The following is a 13251-nucleotide window of genomic DNA, read 5'->3' as shown; positions in this document are numbered from 1 at the left end:
CCCCAAGCCTCTCTGCCTCTCTCCCTTACTTTAAAACTCTCTTTAAAACCTACCTCTCTACCTGGATGTCAAATTTTGTTTGATAACACTCCTACAAAGCACCTTGGGACATTTCACTATGTTAAATGCAAGTTGTGCTCATTGCTTCCTCATGCTACCCACAGAAATGCTGAGATTTATTCGGTATGCTGTGCTGTTGACAAGAAACTTAGAACCGTTTTCAACTATTCCCATGTGACTGTAATGTTGATCTTAAAAAATAAAATTACGTGACTCAGCGAGTGATTAGAACTCTGTCGTGAAATAAAAATGAAAATTGCCGAAATACTCAGCAGGTCAGGCAGCATCAATGGAGATAAACAGAGTGAACGTTTCAGACTGATAATCTTCCCGCAGAGCAGGAAGAATTTAGAGATGTAACAGGTTTTAAAATGGTACAGAGGCAGGGGAGGGGACAATTTAATTTCTTCTGCCTTTTATCCTATCATAAACCTTTCCTGTTGTTCTTTCTCCCTCCCTCCTCCCTCCTTTCCTGGCTTTCAATTGCTTCAAACCTGTTACAGTTTTAACTTTTACTGGATCTGACAGAACGTCTTCAACCTGAAACGTTAATTCTATTTCTCGCTCCAGATAGTGCCTGGGTGTTTCCTGCGTTTTCTGTTTTTGTTTCAGATTTCCAAACAGCCACAGTTTTTTGCCTTTTATCCTCTGTCCGTCCTCCTCTGGGACATGGGTTCAGTCCAGCCCAAACAGAGAGCACAATTAGCCTAATCTCTTCTGATGGATATTAATGGTCCTAAGTGAGTTCCGTTCTAGTGCTGGGAACTTGGCAGGTTTTGGTATCGGGCTGCTGAGTAGGCATTAGGGTAGTAGGTCTGAGAAATACAGATGTCAATATTGGAACGGTAGGATCTGCTGTACCTGGGTTAGAGTGAAAGAGCATTGTTGGAGCAGAGAGAGCATTACTTTTTATCTAACTCATCATATACTTGACTTGGATTTCTTGTTACCAAGCCCGTCAAATATATGTTTCCAGTGCTGACATCCTTTCCCCCAGTGAGCACAAAACCTAACACACGTAGAAATTATAAACCTGAATCTACTGCTGGTGGAATGCCATAGCTGCTTGACAAGCTGCTGAGAAAACCTATGCATTTCCCCTTACTGCAATACAACGTGGACAGACTAGTGGATGTTAAGATAGGCTAGTTACGAGACAATTAAGCCATTATCTAATTGAATGGTGGAACAGACTCAAGGGGCTGAATGTCCTACTTCATCCTGTTTCCCTATTCCTATCATCAGAGCCTGGTCCAGTCATGAGTATTCGAGAGAGATTCCTGAGGCTTTGCAATCTCTTAAGACATTAAGATCAGAGAGCACTTACGCCCAACTTCCATGTGGAGAAAATAAGTTCTACCCATGCCTTCAGATGCGAGAGTTCTGCAATCTAATCTGTTGATGAGCTAGCTCACAGGGTGCTCTGTAGAAACCACGTCATGGTAGTTCTATTTTTTAAAGACTTAAACTGTCATCAAATAGAAGAGCTTTGGATCTTGCTGTGTAGCATTTTATGCAGAGAGAAAACCACCTCATTTCTTAAACGCTTGCCATGTCCAAAACAATGCAGGGCATTCAAGTGGATGAAGTTGATGTACTCCATTCTGCATCCCATTCTCTCCAAAGTCAGAGAAATATGATCTGGCCATTAGACAACAATGACTTGCATGACACAGTATACTACCTCCCAAGGCACTTAACTGGAGCGTAATAGAACAAAATAGGACAAAAATGGACCCTGAGCCATAGAAGAAAATATTAAGATATGTGACCAAAAGCATAAAGAGATGGGTTTTAAGGAGCATCTTAGAGGAGGAGAGAGAGAATCCTGGACCTTCTAATAGCTAATAATGGGGCAAAGGCAGTGGGCGATGTATAGGAGTTCAGAGTTCTTGAAGGTCTGGAGGCTTGGAGGATGAAACGGATATGGGGAAGGGGAAGGCCATCATTTGGTTTGAATATGAGGACGAGAATTTTAAAACCGAGGTGCTTGTGAATTGGGAGTCACTGTAGGCCAGTGTGCACATGGCTGAGCAGGATTTGGTGTAGATTAGAATATGGGTCACAGAGTTTTGGACAGCATCATGTCATGAGTGGTAGGCTGCTTAAACAAGATCTTTGGGAGCTGCATTTGCTGCACTTCAATAACTGTACAGCTAAACACAATGATTCTGTCTGTGGATGGACACCTGGACTTTTGTCACTTGTACGGCAGTAGCTCAAGTGGTTTCATTAACTCACTAGTTGAACCAAGGCTGCTGGAACTGTGATTACTCTACAACATGCTGACTGATATTCCAGAAGAACATCTCTAAATCTCTTTGTCCAGCATGTGCACATATTGTGACCATTGCCCCCATTGGTGCCTTGTACATTCTGCAATCTAGTGCACAAATGGGATTAGGCAGAACAAAACTGATATCGGCTATTCCAAAATGTGGCTTAATTTAGCACTTTATTCCAGTATAGTTTTAAGAAAATTCTAGTCTGTTCCCTACTGATTGTTGGTTAAAAGCATTTTTGTGGCAAAGCTAAAATACACATAAGGTCTACTCTTTGTGGAGTTGCTATCTGTTTACTCCAATACAGATGTTCCCCAAATGCAGGAGCTCTATAATCCAATCTGTTTCTCACTAATGAAAGAGCCAGCAGTGAAATAGATATAAATTCACTTGCTCGGTTATTTGGCTTGGTAACATTACTGAGGTACAAGAAAAGACTGTGCGATGCTGAAGTTCAGGAAGCAAACTGCAAGCTTACTTTGACCGCGAGACATGACAGCATTTCGTAAATGGTGCAAAAGGGAGTTGGCAGACTTCTAGATTCTGTCATTTTGCGTTCCCACAGAAAAGGAGAGAGCTTTTACCTTCACATGCTTGAGGCTGAAATGTAAACTGTAGGTTTCAACGTAAGTTGGTGCACATGATGAACTGATTTTCTACCCAAGTGGAGATGGGAGCCACCACATTTTTTACATTGTGTTAACACACTCACCATCAACCAAACTCCTGTTCTTCTGGAATGTTGGAGCCTCTACCAAGCCTGCGAGTGTTTTCTTTGCCCCAGCTATTTAGCAAAGCCAAAGATACCAGCTCATAGTTAACCTATAAACATCAAACTGTCGCTGACTACAGTGGGCCAGAGACACTGAATGGGAACGCAGTGTTCCATATTAACCCTCTAGGTCAGCTACTGCAGAATGGATAATTAATGAAAAGTTAATATGCTAATAAAACTCTCCATTTGCAAAAGGACACACTCTTAGCTCTTACGCCCCAGAGGAACTGAGCGATGGAGGTTGTTGGTGCATTGTCTTATCATGAGAACTGGATTGCAATCCAGCCTTAACTAATGAGAAAAGCCTCTTGCTTTGGGTTTGAGCAGCCTCACTCCAATTTCCTGCAAATGAGAATCCAGATCATTAAAACTGCCCATAATACAGCACAAGCTTGTACTAAATTGGCTGTCTACTTCAAAAGATGGCTGGCAATTGCATATACACTTAAAAATAAAACATCTGCAGAAGAGCAGGCACAGGCACAATGGACCAAATGACCTTGTATGCTGTATGGAAGAAACAAAAGTGGAAATATTCTTTGAGAACTGACTTAAGATGTTATCAAGGTGAAGTAGAGGAGCTTTAGGGATGCTAGTTAGTTGGCTAGACTGCTAGCATGTGGTTCAGAGTAATGCCAGCCATGCAGGCTTCAGTACTGGAAGTTTTTACACCTGGTCAAACTTGCATGAGGTGTTTCTTTCTAGTTGGGAATTGTGAAAAAAATTTCCATGGCTTCTTAGGTTGTGGTGGTTTTGTAAACAGAGAGAGAAAATTTGCATTTCACTAACTGCAATGATACCATAAAGCGAGGTGATTTCCACCAGTCCCTCATTGCAATTAAAAGTAAACCTGATTTCATATGATTTCACATGAGCAGTATTTTTACTGAAATTGGAAAAGTGTTTTATAAAGAAATATTGATAAAGTTACGTAACAATTGGAAATGCCAGCAGGGAAGTGATTTCAACAAGCTATATATGTGTACCCATACCAAGTCTCACTGTGCCCCCTTTCACCTCCTGGCCTAGAAATATAGGAGTGTTAGGAACAGGCGTCAGTCATTCTTCTCTGCCGTTCAATTAGATAATGGCTGATCTGCACTTCAACTTCATTTTCCTGTCTTTCTCCATATTTATTGATATTCTTACCCAACAAAAATCTATCTACCTCTGACTTAGAAGCTCCAGTTGTCTTGTCCCCAGCCCAGCATTCAAGTCTTTTGCAGGGGAGAGAGTTCCAAATTGTAACCACTCTTTTCTGATTCTGCTATTTAATGGCCTAGCTCTAATTTTAGAGTTATGTGCCCTTGTTCTTAATTCTTACACCAGAGAAAATAGTTTATTCGTATCTACCCTAATTTATTATTGAAATTTTTCTCCACAGAAGTGAAAGACTATGAGCCTGCCTTTGGTTCCAAGGTCCGGGAGCATCCCTGTGTAGAAAGCATGAAGGATGTTGTTCTGAGAGATCGGGGAAGGCCTGAGATCCCCAACAGCTGGCTTAATCACCAGGTACTTTAACCATCTTGTTACCAGTAAATAATGTTATGTCATTCAGCAAGTTGACCTTCACTTTTTTAATTTTTTGCCCATGAAGAAATCAGCTGAGCTCTGGGTCATCCAGGACTTCCCTTTCAGCTTTGGCAAAGACACCAGAGTTAGACTCTTTCAGGGACTTCCTTTTGTAGTAATAGCGCTCTCCAATTGCAAAGGAGTGCAAGAAAGCCGGCAGCATGAGTAGCCCATTCAATCTATCAGGCCATGTCCTTCTGTATAAATCCATCCAACCACACATCCTCAGTATTAATATCAGCTGTGACTCAGTGCTTGAGTCAAAAGGACGCGGGCTTGTGGAATCACTTGAAGTCACACTTGAAAGACTAAGAAACTTACATTCATGAAAGTGTCAGAGCTTTTAAATCGCTACAAGTGGCTAATCTCTTATAAAAACAAACTTCTGTTTATGCCCTTAATCCTTTAATAACATCTTTAAGCTGTCGATCAAACTGTGAGCTCAGAACACCTGCTGGGATAATTGTAGCTTTTGAAACTCAGCCAAGCATTCATAATGAATAACTCCTAGGGAAATACCAACAAATAACTCTATTGAAACTGTTTAACAGATGCTACAACATATGGCCTGTCAGTCAAAGCAGTCCAGCAGTTTTTTTTAAACAATCACTGACCGTTGCAGGCAGTATTTTTTTTACAGTTTAAAGAGTGGGGGATTTAAAAAAGCTTCAGATCATGACTGTTAAACAGACCACTTTTGCCCTTCAAGAGCATTTGCCCTTCAAGGCCCATGCAACAGCCAAAATGGGGTCTGTTTGAACTCAGCAGTAAGCTCAAATGGCCCTGCTGGGTATGGGTTTCCCTCCTGTGTGATCCATACCCCGGCATCTTTACCCTACCGATAAAAGTTGGATCTGTTGGAAATGGGGATGAGACTTCCGGATCTGGGTCCCGCCTGCCATTTTTAAATGTCTGTGGAAACTACCCAACTTTGCAAAAATCTGACCTTAACAGAATACCCACAGGCAGCACAGCTGCTATTGCCATTGTCTACGTGTGTGAACATCTAGCACCTTCTTCCCAGTAAGTCATCCTGGATCCCCCTTGTCCCCATAGCAACCATGCCACCCAAGCTTGTTGTGAGGCAGAATTTGGAGCAAGTCACATGACCCCTGTCACTGTTCCAATTTACCTTAAATTAAAGAGACAATCCCAGAACATAACAATCTTCCAAATGTTGTGTTTATAACAATGTATGTGTGCTCTATCTATTCCTATTAATGCTCTCCAGCTCTATTATTACTGCTATTTCAATGTGTAGCTGATATTGGGGATCTCACCCACTCCATGCACTGGCCAGGTACAAAAACGAGCTGGTCTCGCCAGATAGCATGAAGTGAGCTTATTTGAAGGAAAGAGCTTACATTTATTTGGCGTCTTTCATATCCTCAGAACCTCCCAACGTGCTTCTCAGCCAATGAAGTAATTTTTGAAAGCGCAGTCACTGTTGTAATGTTCCATGCGGTAGCCCATTTGTGCACTCTCAGTAGGCAACTTATTGACCTGACAGCAAGAGATTAGGTGGTGTAACAGTTTCCCAGTTGGCTGTGGCAGCTTAAAGGGGACATGATTTTTTTCTACATGTCTCGGAGAGAAGCAACACTGGAGCAGCAAGCAAGAGGAGTTCAGACCCTACAACATCAATTACAAGTGCTTTCAAATCCTTTTAAGATGGAGAATAAACTTGATCTACTGCGGAAAACGTGTCTCAAAAAGTGCAAACAGTGTTACCTGAGAGCAGCTGAGGATTCCTTTTAAATATCGTTCCTCATGACTGACACTTGCTTATATATGAATACACGGCACTTTATTTTCAGGCCAGACCCCATCCTGTATCTGAGTGTCAAAGAGGCAACTATAAAGTGAAAATTGCCCCCTGTTAGCATCCATTTCCAACAGCAGTTCCAAATGCTGAGGACTGACCAACTAGGGGGAGAGAGGACACCAGAGAGGAAGGGCCGGCAGTCAAATGTGCTTTTGTAGTGGAGCCTTCCTCCCCTCCCCCCACTCTCCCTCCCCACCTCTCCAGTGTCCTTCCGAATCCCCTTGCCATTCCCTGGAAAAAATTAGAATTTACTAAATTAGAGCCTACATTTAGCTTTCACCTTGATGAGTAGGTTAGTCTTGTTGACAATACTTGGTAAAAAAAAACACAATTTTAGTCTTCAGCACTTGTTAACAAGGCACGATCAGCACAGTTAGTGGAATTGGAATATGAAGCTAATAAACAAAGGACGGAAGATTTATCACTGGAGTGAGTTCCTGGTTGGGAGGAAGTGCCTGCAACGGGAAGTACATATATGTTTTACTCCTCTCGTTCTTTGAGGTGAATTGGGCCTTTTTTTCCCAAAGTAGAACGCGTTGCTTTCACTGAGGCTGATTCAGTCACTGATCTGACCTCTCCACAGCTGCTGGTGCTGTGTACTCATGAACATCAGTTCAAGTAAGATACGGCTGATGTTGCGGTAGGAGGGTCAGCCATCGGATGCTTCGACATTACAACTTGACTTGTGCGATAACCTCGAGGAATGTGAAATGTACCATTGGAGGCAAATTTGATTACTAGCTGGAAGCTAGTTTTGCGCTGTTGCTGCACCCACATGTGCCTTTCTTGGAGTCAGTATGCGTTTTGCCCAAAATTCATGTGAACGTTGTTCTCTCCCTTTGTCTTTCAGCTTGTGCAGCAGCTCTGTGAAATCATTGTGGAATGCTGGGACCACGATCCAGAAGCACGTCTCACTGCACAGTGTGTAGTGGAACGCTTCAATGACCTGGAGCAGATGGACAAGCTCTCTGGTCGGAGCTGCTCTGAGGAGAAGATTTCGGAAGATTGCTCTGTCAGTGAGACCAAACAGAGCCTGAGGGTAGTCACTGTGGCATAAAGAATGGCTAGTGGACAACGAAGAAGAACTTGTGGTCAGGTGCGGGCAGTTTGGCAGAACTCTAGCTTCACTCCCACAGAAGAAACTCTCACGTCACTTAACGAAGGACGGGCCATTCTTCATGTAAGGAGTGGAGTTCTGGGAACTCAAAAGAAGATTGGGATATCGTTTTGTTATAGGATTGCAATTCTGACCAACTGCTCAGGAAACCAAAGATTCCATCGTGTAACCTTTATCCTTGCACTTTATTGGTATATATAAGTATATACCTCAAGGAATTTTCAATGTTTCTTTTCAATATTCAAAGGGTATTCATAGGAACAAAGGTGCCTCTTTGATGACATTAAGGAATTGTATGCAGCAACAAACCGCTTAAAAATCCACCAGCACCCTCCTCCCCAACCCCCCCCCCACCCCTCAAATTTATGTTTTTATTCATTTATTCACTTGCCTGGTATAATATAGGAACAAATTCACCTTGTGTGCCCTTGGAGCGTCCCGCTGTCATTGTGAAATAAGTAAAAAAACATGGTGGACTACATTGAAAGATTGAAGGCAAACAGTTGCATGGATTCAAATGAGAAATAAAGATTGGGCAGAAGTGGAGGGAGCTTCAGGAACCAGGTCCAGGCCTGCCCTGTTAAAGCTAGAGACTGATGCCTGTTGTTGATCTAATGGACACCACTGCCCTCCCTCTGGGGTGTGAAACTGTGCCAATGTGAAGTAAAACCAGATCTATTCATTTCGTTGGAAAAGTGGGTTCTGCTGATTTGCTGGTCTGACAGCGTACAAGGGATAATTGATTTACGGAAGTGACAGTGAAATTATCATTCAGATGATAGTGATGGCAGGAGTATGCAAAAGGTTGGCCTGTATGCAAACATAACCTGAAACATTTAGTCAGTAGGACTACAGGTCTGGAGCCTGTGAAGTGGTCATTGGGCAGATCTCAGGCAGGAAACTTTGGACTTAACACTTTGTCTGTCTGAAATCCACATTATCTGCATCCTACCCGATTAAAATCATCAGCGTACAGGCTACTAGTAGCTTCTGGGTCACTTCAAAGGGCAGTGAAGCATCAGCCACATTAGTACATTAGTGTGGAACTGGAGTCACGTGTTGGGCCAGACTGGGTAAGGATGGCAGGTTTTCTTCCTTAAAGGACATTAGTTGTTTATTTATGACAATCTGACAGCTTCATGGCCCTTGTTACTGCCCAATTCACCCCAACAATACTCAGTATAGTGGCTCACAGATAAAATAGGCAATTATGGGAGGATCAGGACTACTGCTGGTGGCCATGGAGCTACATCAGAGCATTCAGCAATTGTAGCAGGGAGGAGAGGGCATGGTGGTGCAGATGAAAAAGCTAACAATTCTGCCTAATATGCATTCATATACACACAGCCTTTGTCATTTGCATTTGGCCTGATGAGGACTCTATTGACAGGCCAGTCGCCATGCAGATTTTTAAATTCAGGGCAGTGGGTGCATCCTGTTTTGAGAGTATCTGAGGGAAGGTCTGACTGGGGTGCGATGGTTCATCTGAATTCTTTCTGATCTGTACCAAAGTCTGCATTAGTCCTGATCTCTGGTAAGATAGGATGTGGTTTGCATAATGATATTAGCTATAGTCAGTCATACCTCCAAGACAGGAAACATTTTTCAGCTAGTATAAATAAAATGTTGTGTAGCCCAAGTTTCTCACATACAGTAATTCTGTTTGACCAAACAGTAGGCGTAACTTGGAATCTACTTGTAAATTGCTGAGGTAAGCAATGAGAGCATTGACTCCAATTTGTCAGCTTTATGTTCCGGCTGTCTGACTTTAACCCAGCTCACTAAAGTATGGTCCCCCAGAGTCAGGCTGATGGCCACTTCTAAACCAAAGACACTCAGGCCTGGATTTTCGCTACTGGGTCGGGAGCACAGAGTCATCCCGTTTCCTGGCTCCACAAACCCGACCCGGGCGAAAGTGCCCCAGAAGCTGGGATTTTTGTTCCAGGATGGCAGGGTTCTCTGGGAGTCAAGTCTACCACCGTGGAACTAATGCAGAGATGGAGTGGGCAGAAGGCCTACCTCTGTGCCCTGGCACTGTGTCCAAGATTTTTTTTTAAATGAACTAAAACGTCCCTCCAGCCCTCATCCCTCAGCCCCCCTTCACCCCCCACACGCTCCCCATGCCCCATCCATGCCATTGCATGCCACCTCATGCCCTCTACCCATCCCCATGGTCCCTCATACCTTCCAGTCCAACCCATGCCCCTACACATTCACCCATAACCACTCATACCACCCATGCCAACTTATACCCCTCTACCCACCCCATGTGTATTTATAGCCCCTATGCCAACTTAGTGCTAACTCTAGCCAAGCCATGGCCCCACCCACCACCCTTTGCCCTTACACCTAACTTGCCAACTCACTCCACCACGAGCAGAAGTTAAAACCCAGGCTGAGGTTAAATGCAATAAATTTCCCTGTCTATTGATGAATTCACTATTAAAAAACAAACATTCCATTCAAGTGTTTCACCCCTTATAAAAACAAACATTGGAATTCATAGTCCCTCTTCAAAGAGTCTATAGCCACTTGCAGCTGCCAATCAAACTGTGAAAATGGAAGGCACCCTACTGTGAAAATGGAAGATTGTGAAATCAGTCATGCAGTACTAATCCAGTACTGGTAGCCTTGAGGCTTATGTCAAGAGACAGAGTGAAACAGCAAAAAATGATTTTTTTAAACACTCCAGAATTTTTTTTTCAAAGATTTAAAGGGCAGGAGTTTTAAATGCCTTGACGGCTTGACAATCTATTTTGATACATTTGACAACTGCCTTTGAGAGTTCATTTTGGCACTTTTGACAGTTGCTTCTGACAGTTCATTTTGACACATCTAACATTTCAATGAGCTAGACAGTTAATGGGTTTTTGCACATTTTACACACATTCATGCCTAATTTTAACAATCCCAAGGGGCATATACCTGTCTCAAGGGCCACATGACCTTCCCAAAGGGCACCTCACCTCCCTCAGAGGTAACCCTGGACCATATCCAAAAGGGATACCATATCTCTCCAAAAGGGCTCCCCACCTCTCCAAAGGACTCCTGCCAAGTCTAACTGTGCTCACCGTGCTTCACACACCTGGCTCACCAAAATCACACGAGTGGAGGCACCTGCTGATTTAAATGGGCATCTGCCTCCGTGTAATATGCATGCGTAAATCCCGACCCGGGCCCATTTCTGCCCCTACGAAAATCCAGGCCTCAATGCCTATGTATTAGCCCCTGCTCTCTTTGTTGTAATGGTGCTCTGATATGAATCAGTGTAGGGAATCACTGCAGATTTGATAACAGTTCTCATAACCAATCCAGTCAAAGCATTAGTTAGTGGTGAAACCAGTGCGCTTAAAAGGACAAAGCCACCTCCACTAATTATTCATAAGTTTCAAGGAGGAATTGTGATTGGCTCCAAAGGTCAGGTGGTGCCACTAGTTTTGGAACCAATTAGCTTCAACCCACAAAATAATTATCCTTGGCATTTTCCTCTCAATTGACACAGTGCGCAAACAATATGTCATTGTTAAGACACAGAGGAAAATGTCATGCTACTCTAACACCAAATCAACTGCAGGAATGACATTCTCAGATCATACCATGTGGTGCCAAAACTATATCCTAGATTAGGATTAGGAATGAAATTGAGACTAAAAGGCTAAATTTTGAGGACAGGTTGCATTGACTCGGCTTATATTCATTTGAGTATAAAAAAAATCATGAGGTGACGTGATTGAGGTGTTTAGCCTGATTAAAAGATTTGATAGGGTAGATAGAGAGAAACTATTTCCTCTGGATAAGGGTCTCAAACAAGGGGGCATCCCTTAAAATTAGAGCTGCACCATTCAGGAAGCATTTCTTCACACAAAGGGTAGTGGAAATCAGTAATTCTCTCTTCTCCAAAAAGCTGTTGGAAGTTAGGTCGATTGAAAACTTTAATAGTTGGCTTTTTATTGGGCAATAGTATTAAGGAACCTAGAATCAAGACTGGTGAATGGAGTTAAGATTCAAGTCAGCTATGCCTAACAAACTGATGGAACAGGCTTGAAGGGCTAAATGACCTACTATTCTGTTCCTATGGCTCCATAAAGAATTTGATTAAACAAGATTACCTAACCCATTGTCTGGGGATTTGCGCACCCTATTAACATATTAATGTTGCTTGGAACTGAAATATTATATTGCAAGTTCTTCACTGCAGACTGTGATTTTTTTTTAGAATATTGCAAAATTTAAGCTGCACACACGTAAAACTGACTATATAAACTGGCTCCGTTATATTAATTGGTTTTGTGGGGCTTGGAGATTAATCAAGGTTCAGGACTATATGCTGCTTGAATGTATTTTTTTGAAATTGTCACTATATATAATCCTCATTTTTATATCTTTTTGTAAATGCTGGAGTGCTCAACTTATATTAAGTGGCTACATAATTGTTTTAATACAAGTAATTGACATTTATGCAAAAAAGATGTAAGGTGATTTTTTTTCATAGGATTAATGTGTCTGACAGTCTTTCGAAAGCTTTTATATTGAGATGATGTTAAAGGGACTTTCAGGCAATCTCAGGACAAGAGTCATTGGTGAGAGTCATTAAATGGCACACTCTCCATATATTGCTTGATATATTGTACAATTTTTTAAATGTCTGACGTTTTCCATATAGGATACTGTACCAAAATTTTCATTGGTACAAGTGTCACATGAATTGAATCCTTAAGAATCCAACCACCTCAAAAGTGAAACAGGAATGGAGTGAACAAATATGCACAACAATTTTTTACTTATTTTTGTTTTGGAATACATGCATTGACAATTACTTGGGCGCAGTAACTTAATTTATCTAACAAAATCTGTATTTTTCCACTTTTGAGCTTCAGTTTTGTGCATGAGCCAATGTGAAACCTTTTACCGATTAACTTTGCCCCATCAACCTTGGGTCATCCAACAAAAGGAAGAAAGTAATTTTTAAGACTCCTTTTCTCAAATAGGAACTCTGTTCAGAATAAAATCCCATTTTGCTGTATTTATTTACAAAAAATAACTCACTAATAGTTTTTGGCTGTTGTAATAAATACAAACTATTTTGTGACAAATGTTACAAAATCTATGACTTGGGACTTCAGTCCATTAAATAGGAATGAATGTAAATTGGTGCACAGCAGGGAAATAGAAAACTTTATCTGAATGATTAACAATATATTTTACACCGTTTAAAGCAATATCCAATCTTATATGTACGTGTGTAAACGCACACACATAATAATTATCTTTGCAATGTAAAGAGAGTATTGTATATATTAAAAAGAAACTATTAAACATATTATTTGCATCTCATTGTATAAATAAAGAAAAGTTCTAAATTCCTCTTTGTGTAGTGTGCTTTTGAACCCCTTCTAATGCTACATGTTGCCACAAGGGAGATGGTGGAAACAATTAATATTTATTCATGTAAATGCAAGTTACATAGATTAACTGCAAATCTAACGTGTCTGAATTTACACATACTGTATCCCAACATGACATGCGGTAAGTGTAACATCCCAGGAATGAGGAAGCAACTTTGGATCTATGGTTCGCAATGCTCTCCACCACTGGGCTTTACTGCGCTAGAGTTATAGGT

The 13251-nt window shown here is 41.6% G+C and overlaps 1 protein-coding gene across 2 annotated transcripts in view; it reads left to right on the top strand.

Moving 5' to 3' along the window:
* Positions 1-13251, top strand: part of tgfbr2b (transforming growth factor beta receptor 2b) — a 105397-nt gene that overhangs the window by 72712 nt on the left and 19434 nt on the right. Inside the window, exons 6-7 of one of the 2 annotated variants that reach the window (XR_013576239.1) lie at positions 4502-4629; positions 7365-9669. Coding sequence is in view for 1 of the 2 variants with exons in the window: in XM_078539343.1 (XP_078395469.1) it covers positions 4502-4629; positions 7365-7571 (335 nt within the window). In the remaining variant the exon portion in view is untranslated. Of the gene's footprint in view, positions 1-4501; positions 4630-7364; positions 12996-13251 lie in introns of those variants that run through there. The other variant, XM_078539343.1, reaches the window with a different exon arrangement.

Source organism: Cetorhinus maximus, chromosome 3 (genome assembly GCF_964194155.1).
Source record: "Cetorhinus maximus chromosome 3, sCetMax3.hap1.1, whole genome shotgun sequence".
Classification (NCBI taxonomy): Eukaryota; Metazoa; Chordata; class Chondrichthyes; order Lamniformes; family Cetorhinidae; genus Cetorhinus; species Cetorhinus maximus.
Note: the sequence above shows the minus strand (reverse complement) of the source record. Positions and strands in the feature narration are given on the sequence as shown.